At 30.0% G+C, this 20,927-nt stretch overlaps 2 protein-coding genes across 4 annotated transcripts in view; one reads left to right on the top strand and one right to left on the bottom strand.

The window, feature by feature from the left end:
* Positions 1–424: 424 nt before the first annotated feature.
* LOC113378724 (NADP-dependent malic enzyme-like) lies at positions 425–10,858 on the bottom strand. The gene is made up of 10 exons (XM_026619292.1): positions 10,725–10,858; positions 3,394–3,562; positions 2,783–2,941; positions 2,537–2,718; positions 2,269–2,449; positions 1,868–2,179; positions 1,580–1,805; positions 1,148–1,461; positions 880–1,003; positions 425–787 (listed from the first exon to the last, which is right to left on the bottom strand). The coding sequence occupies exons 1-10, from the start codon at positions 10,751–10,753 to the stop codon at positions 621–623; spliced, it is 1,863 nt and encodes a 620-aa protein (XP_026475077.1). The 5' UTR covers positions 10,754–10,858; the 3' UTR covers positions 425–620.
* Positions 10,859–11,436: 578 nt separating this feature from the next.
* LOC113374569 (transcription initiation factor TFIID subunit 3-like) overlaps positions 11,437–20,927 on the top strand; it is a 39,833-nt gene continuing 30,342 nt past the window's right edge. Inside the window, exons 1-4 of one of the 3 annotated variants that reach the window (XM_026614550.1) lie at positions 11,437–11,769; positions 11,837–12,079; positions 17,446–17,587; positions 17,660–19,355. In XM_026614550.1, the coding sequence (XP_026470335.1) occupies positions 11,604–11,769; positions 11,837–12,079; positions 17,446–17,587; positions 17,660–19,355 (2,247 nt within the window). In that variant the 5' untranslated portion in view covers positions 11,437–11,603. Of the gene's footprint in view, positions 11,770–11,836; positions 12,080–17,442; positions 17,588–17,659; positions 19,356–20,927 lie in introns of all 3 variants that reach the window. The other 2 variants (XM_026614549.1, XM_026614551.1) reach the window with 2 other exon arrangements.

Below are 20,927 nucleotides of genomic sequence, written 5' to 3'. Positions count from 1 at the left end.
TACAAAGGTTATGAAAGAACTAATATTTCGCTATTAATATTTGTACTAGGATAACTGAATTGAATAAAGTTCTATTCATGTTTTGTAACTGATTCTGAATGAGAAATTTATTGATAGATGTGTTAATGTTGAATGAAATGAGTTATTCTCTTATAGATGTTTGTATTATTAGAACATGGATATATTAATCCACTGTGTTATATGGTATTAAATTACTATTTTTTCAAATTAAAACACTTCTAAAAAGTCAACATGGTATTTATTTTCTGGTGAGAATGTCAACATAAATGTGAGATGGTTTTCAACACTCTCCAATCAACAATCACACATACACAATTTTCATAATAATTTATTAAAGGCAATAAGTAAAATAATATAATACTTAATTTAATACTATTAATAATAAGTACTGAACAAAATAAACGAAGTCTAGGATAGTTCCTCAAAATACTGTTTGTAAACTATGTTTTATCACACAAAATCAACTATTCAATCAAATTGAACTTATAATGACTAAATAAATTTTCTTTTTCCACAATCATTGTGGTAAACTACTTATAAACGATTTGTTTCTAACAAATTTCCATTTGAACACTATTTTGTAGGAAGTTGTAGAAAGTTTACTTTTTCGCATGCAAAATCGTGGGTTCTAATGGGCGAGTTTTCATTTCAGGCATTCTTGGCCAAGGATAGGTAACAGGCATAGCACTATCATAGTTATAATTGAACATTTGTTCTTCAATCCATTTCCTCTTGTCATGAGGCTCTGGGTAAGTCGATGCCAAACCTAATGAAACAATTTAATGTTGTAATTCAAGTATAATTTTAATAGTCTTGTATAATTTTGCTATCGGACATAATCTTTCTATTAGGTAATACCTTTGGAATAAGCGTACTGTGTGATCTTAGTTGCAATTTGAATAGAACACTCTTTAATAGCTCGAAGTGGTGGATAAATTGTTCCCCTTTCAATTAAATCATCATCAACATGATCTGCTACTGTCTGAAAATTTTTAGAAGGTTGCATGATTAACGCAATAATACATTTTTTATTTTAATCTTATGAAAATATTTATTAAATTTGTAATTATTGACAATTTGGAGGAATTTTTCTTAAACATAATTGCATTTATTAATTAACACGAACCTGTGCGGCCAGCAAAAACATATCTTCAGGGATGTGATGTGTGCCAGTAGCGATGACTCCCAGTGCAACACCAGGGAAGATGTAGGCGTTGTTGCCCTGGCCCGGATAGTAAGTGCGATCGTTCATCTTGTGAGGCGGGAACGGAGAACCTGAGGCGAAGATGACGCGACCATCTGTGTGGGTGTAGGCTTGTTCGGCAGTACATTCAGCTTTACTTGTAGGATTTGACAATGCAAATACTATTGGACGTTCGTTGAATGTTGCCATATCTCGTAGGATTTCCGGTGTAAACGCACCACCAGCAGCCGATGCTCCTAAGGTAAATAAAATAGCGAAATAAGATTTTATAACTTTAAAAATTCGGAAGTAAACTATAGTCATACTCAGAAATCAACCTCTAATTAAATTAGATCACAAATAATAAAAAGTGACCTATTAATACTGATGGCTTGACTTCCTTTACGATTTCTGGTAAGTTCTTCATGACTTCATGTTCTTTGGCGTAGAAGGCTTTGTGTCCTTCCAAACGTCCTTCTGGTCTTCCCTTTGCAAGCAAACCATCAATGTCTACCATCCAGATTTTGTCCCGAGCTTCTTGAACCGTTGTGCCTTCAGTTTGCATTGCTTTTACGCACAAATCGGCGATACCGATGGCGGCCTGTAAGTTAAGAGTTTGAACGAGTAATGTATGTTAACATATACATAATGATTGTGTTGTACCTCTCCAGCACCCAAAAACAAAAATTTGTTATCTGATATTCTCTTTCCGGTGATTCTTCGCGACGCCAACAAACCGGCAACGGCAACACTGGCTGTTCCCTGGATATCATCATTAAATGTGCAGAACCTATCGCGGTATTTGTCAAGGAAACGGAATGCATTGTGGTTACCGAAATCTTCGAACTGAATTAATGTATTTTGGCCATATCGCTTCACTACAGCATACATGAATTCGTCGATAAAGTTATCATATTCTACACCAGTTACGCGCTTTTGTCTCAATCCAATGTACAGAGGATCTTCTAGAAGGGCCTATTATAGATGAAAAATATTTTGAGATTCAGACGTACGCATAACTAATTTTTTGAGCAGAATATTAAATATTTCCTTAAACTACATACTTCATTATTCGTTCCAACATCCACCAAAATTGGCAAACACTGGTGTGGTTTTATGCCAGCGAGAGCAGTATACAGTGATAGTTTTCCTACTGGAATGCCCATACCGCAAGCTCCTAAATCACCTAAACCCAAGATACGCTCACCATCCGTAACGACGATGGCACGAACGTCTGGTTCTGGCCTGAAAAGTTGTGACTCATTTTAGTTTCATCCATAAAAAAAACTTAATAGAATAATTGCACTAACTCAAAGAGATATTTTTAAATACCAGTTTTTAAGCACATCATAAACGTGCCCTTTGTCGTGAATTGTGACAAATAATCCTCTGGGCCTTCTGTAAATCAGACCGAATTTCTGGCATGCCAAACCTACTGTAGGCGTATATACAATTGGTAACATAGCTTCTATGTTTTCACTTATTAGCCGGAAGAATAACCGTTCATTGCGATCCTAAAGTGCGTTAATGAATCTTATTAAATTTATAAACATTGTACTCAAGAAACTTTAAAGGTACCTGCAATTCTACGAGGTACAAGTATTTATTCAGATCTTCTTGGTATCTTTCTATTGATATCCTACATAGCTCCAATTGTTCCTCTTGCGTTTTAAATCGTGCAGGCTGCAATCCGTGGATTCCTAAAGCTTGGCGTTCTTCAAGGGTAAACGCTAAACCCTATTGCAAAATGAAATTAGATTAGAATAGATTCCTATAATTTATTCTACATTTTTATCTGATTTTTTCAACTTGATCTGGCAAATAATTAAGTTTGGATGAAATGTGAATACAAAATATGATATAAATCAAATAATAATGTAACATGGCATTCTTAAGAAATTTGTTTACTTTAAAATTATTTTGTTCTATTGACTTTAATTATTTTGAGTGAGAACGAACTCACCAGTAATTACTAAGCAAACAAAGAGAATTGAGACTGGAAAAATGATTAAAATATATAAATAGACATAAAATATATTTAGAATTCGCAGGCTTGTTAGCTTAATTGATTTATTCATTCATTAATTCGACGTTTATAACAGTCAAATTAAAAAAAATCGTTAAATGCATTCGTGAACGTTATTTCATGGAAATATTCAATTTAAAGAGAAATTATAGATTTTGTGAACCTTATTTAGCCTAGGATCCCTCAGATGGTCAATCCCCATAACCATGGAGGGGCATATAATGTCGCCTGTAACTTCATGATAACATCTTGCTTCAGTTACACATTGGGGCCCCAAAAGTCGTGATAATACTGTAAAAGCAGCCTGTTTGTTCCAAGCCGCACCACATGTTCTAAAAAATAAAAGAAAATAGAGATATCATAAATTAGCGCAAATACCATTCAAAGATCTCAAATAAAAAAGATAATGAATAAATAAGAGGAAAATTTTGTTTAAAAAATATTTTCCTGCTATAATAAATATTTTGAACATCCAAAATAAAACAGAATGTACGATTTGCTATAATGGACGGATCTTAAGCCTTATAGCTACTCCTAATAATTTAATGTTAAATATTTTGATAAAATTTACTATTCTCAAAATCTAGAAAGACTACTGGTGTATGGCATCGTGCTTTAAGGCAAATTGCTGGAACTTCCCGTACCGTAACGAAATATTCGAGGAATATTAGATGTGTTCAAATAGATTATTATAAATACTGTAACATTGTATAATATTTATAAGAATTATATAAACTTAATTACAAAGTTAAAAATATTTATTTAGAGTATATAAGTAATCTTTAGAACTTTAGCCAGAATTAAAATTAGAATTTGAATTATTTTCGATTAAAAAAAAAATTTGATAAAAAAAAATTTGAAATGAAGTTTTTTTTCGAAATAAATTATTATGTCAAACCAAGCAGAAAGTTTCTTGAATCATTCAAATCGGATGCTTAGTTCTCTTAAAAAACTGCCATTTTTTACACATTTAGCTCGGTATCTCCAAAACGGCTGGACCTGCCTCTGCCAAAAACTAATTACCATTTCTACCCGTCATTATACAAATTGAATGTTTTTTGGATCATTCAAATTGGATGCTCCGTTTTCTCAAAAACTCGATTTCTATTTTATTCACTCTTTGCTCCGTATCTCCGTGACGGCTGAACCTGCCTTTGCCAAAAACTAATCAGCACGTCTCCCTATTAATAGGAATCGAACGAAATTTTGAACCATTCAAATCGGTTGATCGGTGCGCCCGAAAACGTGGACGAAAAAATGCAGACATACAATCACACATCCATTTTTTCTGAGGTATGCCAAAATTTTCATTTTCAATTTTTGGCCCATTACTATAACTACCCTACGGGAAGTTAAAAATTAATAGAAATCAACGATTAAATGGGTAACAGATTTCTCACAGTCGACAAAATTTGAATTCTTATAACCGTTCTTATAAAATATAAGTTTATTTAAAAATATACAAAAATACTTTTTATATACTTTACATAAGATAGATTTATGATAAATTAGATACTAAATATTATGTATTTATTTACGCAATTGTTTAACAAGACGAGAAGTTATCAATGGATGACGCATTGCTCAAAAAGCGGTACTTGAAAACAATTTTTTAAATACATATATATTCATTAAAGAGCCATTGATAAAACTATATATTATACAAAGCATTAGCACGAAATCGATTTCAGGAATTATAAAATTCCTATTAGTTCAGTCAATTTATTACATAATAAAATATTTTATCATTCATATATATGTTTTTTGAACTCATAATTGAGTTTTCTGTAAATTCTAAATATTAATTCTGTAAAACTGTAATTTTAAAACTGTAAAAATTAACAAACTACATATTTAAAAAATATAAATTATTTAAAAGATAAACTAGTGGGGTGCATGGCATGGTGCCTTGGAAATTGCTGGAACTTGCCGTACCGTAATTAAAAATCTTGATACGGAACCCAAAAAAATTTACACAAAATGTGTACACATTATTAAAATCTCTATAAAATAACTGGTAATTTGATGTACATATATCCAAAAAACATTTTTGACCGCCAAATAGCATTTTTTTAACTTATTTTTATTGTGAGTCTATAACCGCTCGACCTGCCTTCCCAAAAATTTAATCAGTTCTTCATCTTGTCAATACAAGTAAAATGTTTTTTGAATTATAAAAATCGGACGTTCCATTCTCATAAAAACTGAGTTACCGTTTTTGGCACTTTTTGCCCCGTATTTTCGGAACGGCTAGACCTTGCCTTCGCCAAAAACTAATCTGAATCGAATGTTTTTAGAATTATTCAAATCGGATGATCGATCGAAATCGTCGACGAAAAATTATATCCGCACACACGCACACACATACATCCATTTTTTCTAAGGTATGCCAAAATATTCAGAAACCTTTGAAACGTAAAGATATATAAAAATTTTCATTTACGATTTTTTGCGATTGCTATAACTTACCCTACGGGAAGTTAATTACTTTAAACAATGACGTGCCCCAAATTTAAGAAGTCTCAAGAAAAGTAAATTATTATAATATGATTACATAATTCTAAAACTGTAATATGCAAGTTGAAAATGAAGAGTGCACCTTAATTCGTCGTTGATTGGTATAACACTTGTGTAGGTCAAACCCAGTATTAAATTAATGTGCTTAATAGTTTCAATAAATTTGCAAGGAAGTGCTGCGAACGTGCGATATAACTAAATCATAGTTACAGTTCTTAATATCTAGTTTCTCAAATAAATTTTGATTTTATTTACTTCCCATAGGGTAAGTTATAGTAATCGAAAATGAAAATATTTATATACCTTTACGTTTCAAAGGTTTCTGAACATTTTGGCATACCTTAGAAAAAATGGATGTATGTGTGTGTGTGCGGATACAAATTTTCGTCGCCGATTTTGGGAACACTGGTCAACCGATTTGAATAATTCAAAAAAACATTCGAATAGTATTGATAAGGAGACGTGCTGATTAGTTTTTGGTAAAGGCAGGTCTAACCGTTCCGAAGATACGAGGCAAAAGCTTCCGATTTTAATAATTTAAAAAACATTTTACTTGTATTGACACGATGAAGAACTGATTAAATTTTTGGGAAGGCAGGTCCAGCGGTTTCGGGGATCTAGTAAAAAAAGTAAAAAAAGTGCCATTTGGCAATCAAAAATGATCATTATACATATATACTCGTATGCACATCAAATTAGCAGACCTTCTATGGATATTTTAATAATATGTATCAATACATATTATTACATATGTATCAATACTCTTCTTTTATCTATGTATCAATATTGTTCTATGGGTTCCGTAACATCGTTTGTCCTATGGTCGGCGACGCGGCGCTTACGCGCTTTGAAAACAAGATCAAAATTTCCAAAATTCAAAATAAAAAAAAAACATTTGTTCGAAAGTTTTTTTTCCAAAAAAGTCAATTTTTTTCAAAAATGTTAAAAATTCTCAGAAATCTATTTTTTTATTCTTCAAAACATTTAATTTTTGGTACGAGCAATTTGCCTTAAGGAACGATGCCATACACCACTAGTTAGTTTTATTACCAACAAAACTAAAACCAACAGAGAAATAATCGGCCGAATCTATAAGACCTTTCAATGCCATTGTCCTGTATTATATTTAGAAAATCATTTTCACTCGGAATGCTCAAGAATATGCGATCATTATTTAACCGTCGAGCACATTGCCAAAACAAATAAAATCGTTTTAATGAGTTGATAAACATTTCTGGCTTTTTTACCATTGCAAAAAATATTGTTTCAATTGTTGGAAGCCTCTATTAAAAATAAATTAGAGGTTGCGCGATCAAAATAGAGAGATAATCTATATTTAAAACCGGTTTTAGAGCTCCTTATTGCATTTATTTTCTTATTAGGATTTTGAATTATTTGAAGCACATATTTGTTAAAAAGAAATTAGAGATTTGGGGAGTTTTGCGATTAAAATAGAGATAGAAACTGTTTTTAGAGTAAGAATGAGCAACTTTTTAACGCAAGAACCGCTTTTTTATTTTTTATTTAAATTTTATGGCTGATTCTGTATTAATTTATTCATAATTTACAAAGATTGATATATATTCATTAGTATACTAATGAACATTATAATATAAAAATACTAAATTAACCCTCTCGACTCGGATATCGCCGCTCCGGCGGCACAATACTTATTAACTTCCCGTAGGGTAAGTTATAGTAATCGCAAAAAAATCGAAAATAAAATTTTTTATATATCTTTACGTTTCAGAGGTTTCTGAACATTTTGGCATACCATAGAAAAAATGGATGTATGTGTGTGTGTGTGGGGATACAAATTTTCGTCGACAATTTCGGGAACACGGTTCAACCGATTTCGATTATTCAAAAAACATTCGATTGCTGTTGATAAGGAGACGTGCTGATTAGTTTTGGCATAAGTTGGTTAGCCGTTCCGAAGATACGTGGCAAAAAGTGCCACAAACGGTAACTCAATTTTTAAGAGAACGGAGCGTCCGATTTTAATAATTCAAAAAACATTTTACTTGTATTGACAAGATGAATAATTTAGCAAATTTTCATGAAGGCAAGCCTAGCGGTTTCGGATATCTAGTGAAAAAAGTAAAAAAAATGCCATTTGGCGGTCAAAAATGATCATTAGACATATGCACATCAAATTATCTGAAATTTTATAGAGGTTTTAACAGTAAGTATAAAATTTGTTTACATTCCTATCGGTTCCTATGTTTGTCCATTAGATGGCCACGCGGCGCTTACGCGCTTCGATATTTCTTCTCTATGCAGTTAAAGCAGTACGATTGTTTTGAAAAAAAGTTCAGAATTTCGTTAGTAACATTTCCTTTTTATTCTTAACATTTTAAATTAATTGAAACATGCTATTGCTGAAAAGAAGTCAGAGATTTTGGGAACTTTTGCGACTGAAATAGAGAAAGAATTTAGAAAAAAGCTGTTTGGAGAGCTTGCTATTTGGAAAGAATATTTTGATATCACAGTCCGAATATTTTATGTTTTTCTTATATAGTTAGTTAACATTTTTAAATATTTTTAAAATTAATCGCAACGTAAATGGTAAGAAATGAGAAAATGAATATTTTTTAATAGTCTTAAGTTTAAGGACTTTCTGATCATTTCAATTTTTTAAAAAAAATTACGTGCGTGTAGATGTCAAGTTTTCTAGAGAAATGCTAAATCAATATAGATGATTAATAAAACATTCGATTCCTTCAGACAATACGTAGAGTTTTGTAAAGCCTAATATACTAGTGGTGCATGGCATCGTGCGTTAAGGCAAATTACTGGAACTTTCCGTACCGCACTTTAAATTTTTCAAAAGCTTTAAAAATATTTGAAAACTTTGAAACAATTAAAATTATTTATAAATTAAAAACAAATTAATTATTTAAATTTATTGATATAATTTAAATTAGATTTTTGAGTACTACTTTTCGTAGGGTAGTTATAGTAATGGGCCAAAAATCAAAAATAAAATTTTTTGCATATCTTCACGTTTTGAAGTTTTCTGAACATTTTGGCTGAAAAAATGGATGTGTGTGTGTTTTGTATGTCCGCATTTCTTCGTTCACGTTTTCGCGCGCACGTATCAACCGATTTGAATGGTTCAAAAAACATTCGATTCCTATTAATAGGGAGATGTGCTGATTAGGTTTTGGCAAAGGCAGGTCCAGCCTTTACGGAGATACAGAGCAAAGAGTGCCAAAAATAGAAATCGAGATTTTAAGAGAACGGAGTATCCGATTTAAATGGTCTAAAAAACATTCAGTTCGTAATGATGGGGAGAAGTGGTGGTTAGTTTTGGTAAAAGCGGGTCCAGCCGTTTCAAAGATACAGAGCTAAATGTACAAAAAATGAATTTGATTTTAATTCGTTTAAGCAAAACATGTTTTTTTATAATTTGTTTTGTAGAGCGTCGAATTTTGAATACAACTTTCATTTGTTCGCTAAGTTATAGAAAAAAACATCTTTAAATTTTTTAAAATTTTTCCCATGCTATTTCCGTACAAAACTTTGATTGAATTGCGCACTATCTAGAAGACAACATTAAGTGCTAAAAATTATAGAGATTTTTTTTTAATCAATTTGGAAGCATTTTAGCCCCTGGGAGCAAGAAAATTCGAAAATTTCCATATGAAAGACCACCCTAATATATTATATATAAATATATATATATATATATATATATATATATATATATATATATATATATTTACAGATTTTAACAATATGCTTGTCAAAATACCTATATATCGAAAATGGATATTAATGAAAGCAACAAACACATCACTAATGAAATCTATGTTTATCATAATATACATACGCTTGCGGTTTCAATTAGTTTTTTTTTGTCTTGGCTCATTTTACACTGTTTGACGAGTTCATACACGTATCTTGTTGTATTGTTATTTGAATGGAATAAATATTCGTATGAACGCAAATATATAAATTATTACATTCGGCAAGAACATAATTAAAAAAAAATCTTTAGGCATTCTTTGATGATGTAACATATATAATGATATGACATAAAATGAAAATTAGTCCGAGAATTATCGCCTACTCAAATGAGTCATCTTCTGTCAACGCGATATGCTTAATTTATTTAGTTAGTTGTAAAAAGATTAATTGATAATTTCCCCAAGAACAATTATGATATGTTAATATAGAGTAACTTAAATAAGCTCAAACGTATTCCTTTAATGAAAATTAATATTTATTAATTATTAAAATCTATTTATAAAAATACGTGTGCGTCAACCCCAAAACTACCATCAGCTATTAAGAGAATTGTCAAAACAAAAGCTTTAGCTTTATTCATAAGTAAGGGCATTAAATAATTTAATTTTTGCGGATCAAATAAGTTTTAAATTACTTACAATAATTATATACAAGTCAAAATTAACATATATTTCGCGGTTTCATTATAAGACTAATGAAAGGTTAAGAAATCGAGCGTGCGACTGATTTCCTACTTGACTGATATGAATTTGTTCTAATCGACGTTAGAACACGTGCTTCCAGTTTTTGATAATATTTGAAAACATAAATAACGTATTAATATGATATATTTGTTTTGATTAAAATATGTTCAAAACCTCCAAGTTAATTATATTTCACATTATTGCATCACGCAATACACGGCGAAAACGTAATTACGCTCAAAATAACATACTCTATCATTGTTCCATAAGAATATTTTGTCATTACTAAATTGGTTAATAGCGTTAATTTATTTTCTATCTCTATATCATATTATACTGCAATTGTCAGTTACACAATTACTGTGTAACTTGTTTAAAAATAGAATACATATTCTCACATAATAAGAGAAAATCAGGCATTTGGCGCAATCTGACATCTTAAAATATCACTCAGTAATCGATATCATATAGTGACACTTCATCTGTAGCATGGTTATGCGCGTATACGTAATATATTTACTAAAAAATTAATAGTACTCACAATATATTCTTCGGTACAGCCGAAAACATTTTCTAGCCGCTAAACAACACAAAACCACCAATCCTTTATCAAGAAAGTTAGCACTATTGTATTAACTACAATACAGCTGATAATTCGGCCCCACCTCTACGATATTTTCTTCCAAGGTTCTGAACGATGCGGCTAATTGATCGCTACCGCCGCTTTCGAAACTAGCGCCACAAATGTGCAATACATCAGCAATGGCGGAGGATCTCTATGTTTGTTATGTTGCTATGGCAGTTAAACTTTTAAACAATAATAATCATTTTTGCTTGTATATTAAGATAGGATTTTTTGCATTTTATAATTTGAACTTAAAATTAGTAATACGTACCTTGTCACAAATTTGATTACTATTAATTATATAATAATGTACATAAAATTGCAAATATTATATGTAAGTCATTTCAGGACTTTTACTAAAATTGTTTGATTGTTATATATTGAAGAACTGGCTTGCGTATCAGTTACTTAATTCAGATATTTTTTAAAAATATTTGTATAAAAAGCATTGCATGACACAAAATCGCATTTTTTATAAAAAAAATAATTTCTGAAGTAGACTCGACCCAAACCATTATGTTTATTTATCTATGACCCAAACCTTTCATTGTTTCATGTTTCTCATCTCGTATATCGTTACCTATGCCGTGCGCGCGCAGACGCGACGCCGTCATAATCGTAGCAGTTAGTTGACATATATATTTTAGTTATGCATAAACATTCTAGAATTAAGTAGAAATAAATCGTCGCCTGTAAATAAACATTTTTTGACTGCCATGTGTTTATAAACATAGTAAATTTCGCTGAACTTGTTTTGATTGTTATACGATAAACGTAATTGCGGCAAGCGTTATCATGATGAATGTTTACACTCAACATATTCTCCAAACAGTTGTAGCGCAAATATGCGATACTGTGGGATGGCACAGTATTCAATCAACACCTCTAGAATTATTAATGGATCTTTTACACAGACACCTCACAATGACGGCGACTTCTATGAAAGAATATGCTGAATTATGTATGCGTTTATTACTTGTTACTTATAAATGACAAAACATATATCACCATTATATACTCTATTACAGTTGGAAGAACAGAACCAAATCTTAATGATTTAGCACTTGTTTTCAAAGATAAAAAAATATCCATTGGTGATTTAGAAGAATATGTCCAATATGTAGAACCGGTACCATTTATAAAGCCAGTTCCACAGTATCCAATCCCTAGAGAAAGTCACCTAAATTTTTTAAAACCTGGTAGCAGGGAGGTTTTGACCAGACCTGTTCACATTCATGAATACTTGCCACCTATGTATCCAGAACAAGAAGGTACAATATGTATTTTATAATGACATTTTTCTTGTTTTGTAGTTTTATTATTATCAGTAATATTGGCTGTACTTCTTACTCTGAGTTTTACTGTTACTAGAGCTTTTCAAAGAACTTAGCATTTTATATGTAAAAGTTATGCACATTTAAAATTATTACGCATCTTACATTTGTTTATTTGATGATGATTATATGCTTTGCAATCCTAATGTGCTTTTCTATTCATTTTTTATAGCTATATTTAATCAATCATCATTGTAAAGTCATAGTCGAATATCAGACATCTTTGTCTAATACCTTTCGTGTATTCATGTTAATACTCCTGAAATGCAGTCAATATTTTACATTTAATCTTTCCTGATTATTATGCATTAAATAATGTTGAATGATTTATGTTCTTAACTCTTAATGGATAGGTCCTATAGATTTACGTTTTTATGTTTACATAAAGGTGAATGTTTAAAAATACTAAAAGCTTTAATAAATACTATTATTAAAGCCTAAAAAAATATATTTATAATTATTAAACTTTTATTGTATTTGCAAATAAAAAATTATGTTTATTTAATTTTCCTGAAAAACTCTCGGAAACTAAGTGAGATGGAACAGATTTGACTTGTCCATTAAGTGTTAAGGTATACTACTCTGTAAAGTAATAGTTACTAGTAATATTAATATGATTGACATGATAGTTTTTAATATTTGTTTTTAAATGCATTGCACAATTTACATAAATGTGGTATTAGAATAGTGGTTAAACCAGGATTTTGAGTAATAGTGGTATATAATTTCAAAAATGTGAATAATAGATATTTGTTTTACTAATTTACTAGAATTAAAAATGTCCATAATCCCAATACCTTGATGCTAACTTGAATCGCTAAATGGTGAATAATAACCTAGTCGGAGGATTTATTCATAATCATTCTTTTCGAGTTTCTGATTCATTTTCTCATGGCTAGAATTAACCTCGATAATGTTTAACAGTGTAATGATTTCTTTTGGAAAGAATGTTTACAAATCTACTACAAACACATTTATATTTGTATAGAGTTCTTATAATTACTCGCTTTATGTTTTTTGTTTCAAATTATTTTTGGTTTCAATATACAATTTTTGCTTAGAATAGAGTATTATGAAAAATGTTTTAAATTCCACTGATGGGATTATGTTAAAGGGTGAATCATAACCTAATTGAAGGATTCATTCGAAATCATTTTTTTTGAGGCTCTGATTGTTTGCTTTGACATTACGTTTATTGAAATTTTTAGCACGAAGGGTTAATAAACTGTTGCTCATAACTTAGTTCATTCTGCTTTTTAGCACAGTTTTCAGGGCTAGAGTTAATATTTATCTCGATATTCAGAAATAGTATAATGTTTATCAGCGTAATGATATCTTACCGAAAGTATGTTAAAGTTTAAAAATTTACAACTAACACAAAATATTTGTGTAAAGTTTTTATAACATTATCCCTTTATGTTTTTTGTTTCAAATTATTTTGGGTCTCATCGTAAAATATTTGCTAATTATAGATTATTATAAAAAATGTTTCAAATTTCACTCATTTGATTATGTTGAAGCGTGGATCATAACTTAATCGATGGATTTATCCGTAATCATTCTTTTCGGGACTCTGATTGTTTAAGCTGACAATTCAATATATATTAAAATTTTCAGTGAAAGGAATAATAAACTGTTACTCATGAGTTTGTTTATTATGCTTTCCACACACTCGATTTTCAGAAACAGTATAATGTTTAACAGGGTAATGATTTCTTATCGAAAGTATGTAAGTTTAAAAATTTACAACTAACATTACAACTAATATATGTATAAAGTTTTCATAATTATTCGCTTCATGTTTTTTGTTCCAAATTATTTTGGGTCCCATCATAAAATGTTTGCTAATTATAAATTATTATGAAAAATGTTTTAAATTACACTCATGCGATTGATTATATTAAAAGGTGAATCATAACTTAATTGAAGGATTTATTCGTAATCATTCTTCTCGAGACTCTGTTTAAGCTGACAATTCAACATATATTAAAATTTTCAGTGAAAGGAATAATAAACTGTTACTCATAATTTTGTTTATTCTGCTTTTCAGCACATTTTTTATTGGTAGAAATAATATATATATATATATATCTCGATATTCAAAAACAGTATAATGTTTAACAGCGTAATGATTTCTTATCGAAAGTATTTAAGTCTAAAAATTTTAGAACTAACACATAATATTTGTATAAAACTTTTATAATTACTCACTTTATGTTTTTTGTTCCAAGGGTCCCATCATAAAATGTTTGCTAATTATAGATTATTATGAAAAATGTTTTAAATTCCACTCATGCGATTGATTATGTTAAAAGGTGTATCATAACTTAATTGAAGGATTTATCCATAATCATTTTCCTCGAGGTTCTGATTGTTTGCTCTATTCTGAATTTAAGGGATAGTTTACAGGGATAAGATTAATATAAAACCACATATTTTGGAACAATATGGTAGTTCTTGAGAAAAGAATTCTAAAGTTTAAAAATCTATTACTAACACATTAATGTTTATATAAATCTTTTATAATTGCTCATTTCTATTGTTTTATTTAATTTTTTCATTATCAATGTTTTGTCAGGTGAAGCTATTCACTGTTATGTTTAATAAGCGCGTGTTTGACGAACTTTGATACGAATTTCCTGCACAAATATGTGTATATCAAATGTTATTGAATTGATATCCGAGAAATAACAGCCATATTGCGCGCGCGGTGGTGCCTGTATGTGGAGGGAGTTTCGTCTTCACCATCAGTCTTTCCCTGACCGCCCATCACTAAAGTTCACTAATTATTAAACGCGTTAAATTTTATTGTTTTATTTCATTTTTTTTCCATGAAATTTAAGTTATGCTTCGTACATTTTTAAGACGTTGCATAGGTATTTTCCTGTACCTTATTTTGATTTTGTTATTATTTCTGCTTTTTTGTGTTTTTGGATATATTGTTTAATATGTGTCAGTTAAGTTGTTGTGTTAATATATTTTTGTATAAGGTTCACTAATATTTATATATGTATCTAAATTGTTTTGTGTTAACAGCGGTAAGATTTGGATTTTAAATTTTATTGTTTTGCATGCAAATACAACATTTAAGTAAAAATGGCTTAGTTGTAGTTATTGTAAATATTAGGGCAACTTATTTTTTTATTCTCTATTTTATTTGCAACTATCCAGTTAAGGACATTTAATAAATTTGGGGAATTTACAATTGTCAGCCGTAAAGGGACACTGTATGGATATGTTAGAAAACCAACTCAATAGTGGCAACTTATAACCACATATTCTCATATTTGATTTCTTAGGAGGTAAAATAATTTTACATAAATATCTTAGACCTTTGCATATAGAAGCAATAATATAAGTGTATGTCTTCCAATTATAATTTGCCGAATAAAATGGATTCGTTGTCCTGCAATTGTATCTTGCATATATAAAATAAACTTAATTGTTATATATTATTTCTTTTATAAGTACAATTATATTTAAAAGTACGCTTGGAATTACATTGGCTTTCTATTTTAATTCGTCGAGTTTATAGTTTAAACCTTACCTTTCAATGAGGTGTTTGCTATATTTCAAATATTATGTTACATGCCATTGTTAATAAGATATCTGAATTATCAAGCATTGTTAATTGTTTTCGCATGTTTAGACATTTGGCTTTATTGCATAAAGAAATTTATCATTGTCCTTTTTGTTTTCATTATTGACAATGGATGCAACGCGATATATGTTGACTTAATTATGTTTAGTTGTTTAATAGGTTCGTATTATCATGAATTGGACAGTCTTACTGAATATATGAAACTCTATACGTTTTTTTTTTCGTTATTACCGATAACGGCTTATGTTCTTCGTTTTCTCAAAGGTATTATATAGCCGAAATGAGATAACGAAGTTGCGACAATATTTGGAACTCAACGATATTTTCAATATAATTTGTTTGGTAATGTGGATGCATAAGTGTTTTTTACTGATGCAATATTGGATTTTGCATGCATATGTTACATTTGTATTCATATAAAACGTTTACGTATGAAATATTGAACGAATTATAGGCATAATATGAGTGTCCATGTTGTTCCTTAGCCTGTTATATATAATATGTAAAATATAATTTTAGTTTAATTTTTGGTTATTTTCTTGACGTTTTTGAGAAAGTATTCTGAAATGAAATCTGTTTTTTGTTTGTCATTTTATGCCTTTTCTTCAGTACAAAATGCAGCGCTTAATCTCATTTTTTAGGATAGACAAGTCTTTAACATTTAACGAATGGGTCCTATAGATTTACGTTTTTATGTTTATATAAAGGTAAAGGTTTAAAAATACTAAAATTTTAATAAACTATTATACTATTATTATACATTATAAAAAAATAATTATTAAAGTTTTATTGTATTTACAAAGCTTTAAATTATGTTCATCTAATTCTCCTGAAAAACTCCCGGAAACTAAGTGAGACGGAACATATTTGACTTGTCCATTAAGTGTTAAAGTAGTATATTGTAAAATAATAGTTTCTAATAATATTAATAAATAGTAAAATTATTATTAATAGTTAGTAAAATAATAATTTCTAATAATTTTTTGTTTTAAATGCATTGCACAATTTACATAAATGCGGTCATATTCGTATATTCTTCACTTCAAGTGAAGTGAAGACAAGTCGTCGTGTTCGTATTCTGTACTTATAGAATATATTTATTAATATATTATTATTAATTAGTGTGTTTTTGAACTTGGGTTTTATATAAAATGTAATATTTAGTTTTTGTTATTAACTGCCTAAAAACGATAAAAATTGTGTTAACCTGGTAATTTGTGGTTAGTGATATTACTTCTGTAATATTTAGTTTGAAATCAATGTTTACAATTCGGTGCCTTTTAGAACAAAATATGCTGAACCCTGACGTACTCGAGACTTTAGCGACGAACAAGGTGAAATTTAAGAACTTGTCCCTGCATCACTTAATTCGTCAATTACCAGGTGAATCTTGCGAAGATGAATTAAAAAACTAGTCAAGTTTTTTTTTATTTAAAATTTTTTCCGATGTTTAATTGTTATCAAATATTATGAAAAATGTTTAAACTTTTACTCATGTGATTAAATATGTTGTTGGTTTTGTTGGCTTCTTTTCTTCCCAACAAGCGCAAGCGCTGGAAGAAACATTGTAATTTTTTATAGGGTCTTTTAACGAAGTCAGTATGCATATAGAATGATAGCACACATAAAATATTGTGAAAATTGTATATCTAAATTTAAACATTTATAATGTACTTATACATTAAACTAATATACATAGAAGAAGAAGAAACAACTGCTGCGTCAAATGCGGATACCGATAAAAATGTAGCTATGACTGAAAATCCAAATGGTAACCAGCAACAAGATGGTGTGTTCAAGAGGCCGAATGAACCCCCTACTGAGACGCCCATGAAACGGCCCAGGTAAATATAAATCGATTTTTTTAAAAATAGTTTTATAGTCTATTTGTTTTAACAATGAGAATCAAATTACTGCCCAAGAATCAAGGAGGAAGAATGTAGTGCTAGACCAACAAGAGAAATCAGCAGCGTCATGATGACTACGTCCGGTTTCATTTCGCCTGCTAGAGAAGGCAAGCTTCCTGAGGCGCGGCCACCAATCCTTATACCAGAATCAAATAATTCTTCAGCGGCTACTGCCGATTGCGCTGCTCCTGAGCAAGTTTTAGTTAAAGATGAACACAAGAAAGTGAAGAAATTGAAAGGACAGCATAGCTTCAAAGCTAAGGATAAAACTAAAAAGAAAACCAAAGATGCAATGTTAAATGCAATTGCAATTGCTGAGAGTGCTAATATTAAACCAATTGATATGTCACCTTCAACAAGTGAGAAGCGCAAGAAGGTTGTTAGTATGAAAGAAGTGTTGAAGAACAAAGCTTTAAAAACCGGTGTTGTTAAGACTGATAATGTTCCAGTTCAGGAGCAGTATATAGATGTAGAAGAAGATGATGAAAAACCAATTGATTTCACAATGGAGAATTTGCAAAAGATTTTGCCAAAAGCTATGAACCAAACACAAACTTATTCTCCACCAGTAACTACTTCATTTATGCACAATTCACAAGTGACAATCGAACCTGTCAACTCCGTTGAAGATAAAGTTGAGAAATTGCCAACTGCCACTACATCTGGCAATGATAAACAAAAATTGAGTGTGTTCAAAAAACAAAAGAAGAGCATAAAAGAAGAGAAATCTCATGATTACGTTATAAATCACGATATAAAGAAATTTGAAGCAAGTTCTAAAGTAATGGATGTAGTTGAACAACCCATCTTGTCTTCGACATTTCAGGATTCAAGAAATTACATGGAGGTGGATCAAAAACCCGTGTTTGTTAAATCAGAAATTCCATTTGAAGAGTCTCCTCGTCCAGGCACTTCATCATCATCGCATGCCGAATTAAATAATTTCAGTGCATCATCACCGCTAATTAAGTTAGAGAAAGAAAAAGATAAAAAGAAAGCTAAGAAGGATAAAGTTAAAACAAAGAAATTAAAGAAAATGATCAAAACTGAAAATAATCCAATAGAAGATGAATCTGAAGATTCAGATTATGCTGATGAGGTTCAAGAATCGTCATCTTCTTTTTGCCCTCCTGGTCTAAATCCTTATTTAGGAGTGCCTTATTCGCCTTTTGCTAATTCACCTAGTCTCATTCCAAATCCAAGTCTGTTCACGCAGTTACTTACATCGTCGCCAGTAAATAAGGTGTTTCCTAGATTTCCATTTCCTGTACATTCTGGCTTTCCGGCATTTGGCCAGCCGCCACACATGTCATCAATTACTCCCATGCCGCCAATGGGGATGTTTTTAAATCAAGGACAAAATGAACCTGAGGTAGAGGAAAAGGAATCTGAACAGCCAATTAAGGAAGAAGCTCCTGTGATAGTGCCTGTCTGTAACGTTCCACCGCTAGTTCTTCCGACAGATGAAGAGTTTCTAACGTCATCCCAATCTAATGTAATCGAAGCAGTTAAAGAGGAAGTACCAGTAGAAGAGAAAAAGAAAGATAAGGAACATAAGAAGGAGAAAAAAGATAAAGAGGAGAGATCCAAGAAAAAGAAAGATAAGAAAGACAAAGTGAAAAATAAGGATAAGGAGAAGAAGCGAGAGAAGGATAAGGAAAAGAGTGAGAAAAAGAAGGAGAAAAAAGAAAAGAAGAGAGAGGAGGTAAGTCGATATAGTAAACGTAAGCGAAATAAAATTTATTAAAAAATAATTTAACTCATATGAAAGCATAATTTTTATTATAGTATACGAAAAAATATCATTATTTTTTTATTTTTATATTTTATTAGTGAATAGTTTTTAATATTAAATTTTAATATTTAACATTTACTATATAAGGCTATATTTTTATTCCATTGACATAGTATTATTCTCTTTTATGTATGATTGGATATAAGTTTTTTAATACGAGTAATCCAGGTAATTAATAATTATATAATATTAAAATACATCAGGATATCTTTAAGAAATTTGCATGGTCTATGAATTGTTTATATTTCATTTTAAATTGAAAAAATTAGCAAAAATTGAGGGTTAATATATATATTTTTAGGACATCACGTTCGTTAGTTGTTGTCCATGCTTTGCACAATATTTGATGTCATTTTTGTGTATTGTGTGCGTTGTCCTGAACAGTGTTACTGTAGACTGCTAATTGGATTTGCAGCCTATAGTAAAACTGACAGGAATCATGTCTTTAATAATCATCTTTGGTTAGCTATATCAACAACTAGATTCATATACAAACATCTGATTTTTCATATTCCTAACATATTTAACAGTTTCAAAATAGTCTTGACTGACTAATTGATAGTTTCAATTAAATAGGTTCTATTTATATTTTTGTATTTGTGATATATAAGTTTGTGTTTTTCTTCTGAGTTAGTAGTAATCTAGTTGTTAATACGAAGTTAATATTACGTTCATTGTGTTATATGTATAAAGCCGGGTTTCCAAGCACGACCTTTTAGGTTCAGTTCAATCATAGATTTCGTGTATCCATTAATTAAAGTTGTTTTGCATTTCAAAGTAATTCTACTGTGGTGCAATGATTCAGCGAAGCAAATATGTTTTAAAGCAAATTCTATAGGACAAAAAATAACACAACACATAGACAGATACATATCTGAACTTAAAATGCTTACCAGGTATGTTTTATACTTCGAAAAAAAGTTTTTTTTGTGATCGGTTTTGCTATCTTGGACAATAAATTGTGCATTCATTTATTTGAATGCTGACTGTGGTAGTATCAAGAGAATTTATCTCATGTACGTTTTTTGTATTCGATATTTTTGGCGATATCCATCTATTTCCTATCCCTGAAAATTACCTGTAATTTACCGATCATTTCCTATAATGTTATTTTTTTATGATGACACATAATTTTGAAATAAGATTTAAAAATCAGTTAAGTAAATACGCGTCTCCACGCGCACTGCGTATTTTCTTTGCTATTTTTATACAATTTGTTAAAATCACATAAAAAATCATTTCCTTGATTGCCATATTTTTTAAAATTGAATAATTTTTACATTAGCAATATTTTTCCGATATAATTATTGCAAAAATTATATTATTGTTTCTTTCAAAATTACTAATATTATTATTATAAATATTATAAATTTATATTTTTCAAGTTTAAATACACAATTGTAGATATATTTTTTGTGAACTCATTAGTCGTGCGAATACGAACATTCAAGTCAGTTAGTAAATGATTGAATTTAGTAACTG

Source organism: Ctenocephalides felis, unplaced genomic scaffold (genome assembly GCF_003426905.1).
Source record: "Ctenocephalides felis isolate EL2017-DRISC unplaced genomic scaffold, ASM342690v1 CF-g0.4_SCAFFOLD_01886, whole genome shotgun sequence".
NCBI lineage: Eukaryota > Metazoa > Arthropoda > Insecta > Siphonaptera > Pulicidae > Ctenocephalides > Ctenocephalides felis.
This window is presented reverse-complemented; position numbering and strand designations above follow the sequence as displayed.

Excerpts from the sequence above, each read along its gene's own strand:
- LOC113378724 (XM_026619292.1), bottom strand. The coding sequence starts at position 10,753 with ATGTTTTCGGCTGTACCGAAGAATATATT. Across the intron at positions 2,719-2,782 it reads TGTACCTCGTAGAATTGCAG|GATCGCAATGAACGGTTATT; the intron begins GTACCTTTAAAG and ends AACGCACTTTAG. Across the intron at positions 2,180-2,268 it reads ATGTTGGAACGAATAATGAA|GCCCTTCTAGAAGATCCTCT; the intron begins GTATGTAGTTTA and ends CATCTATAATAG.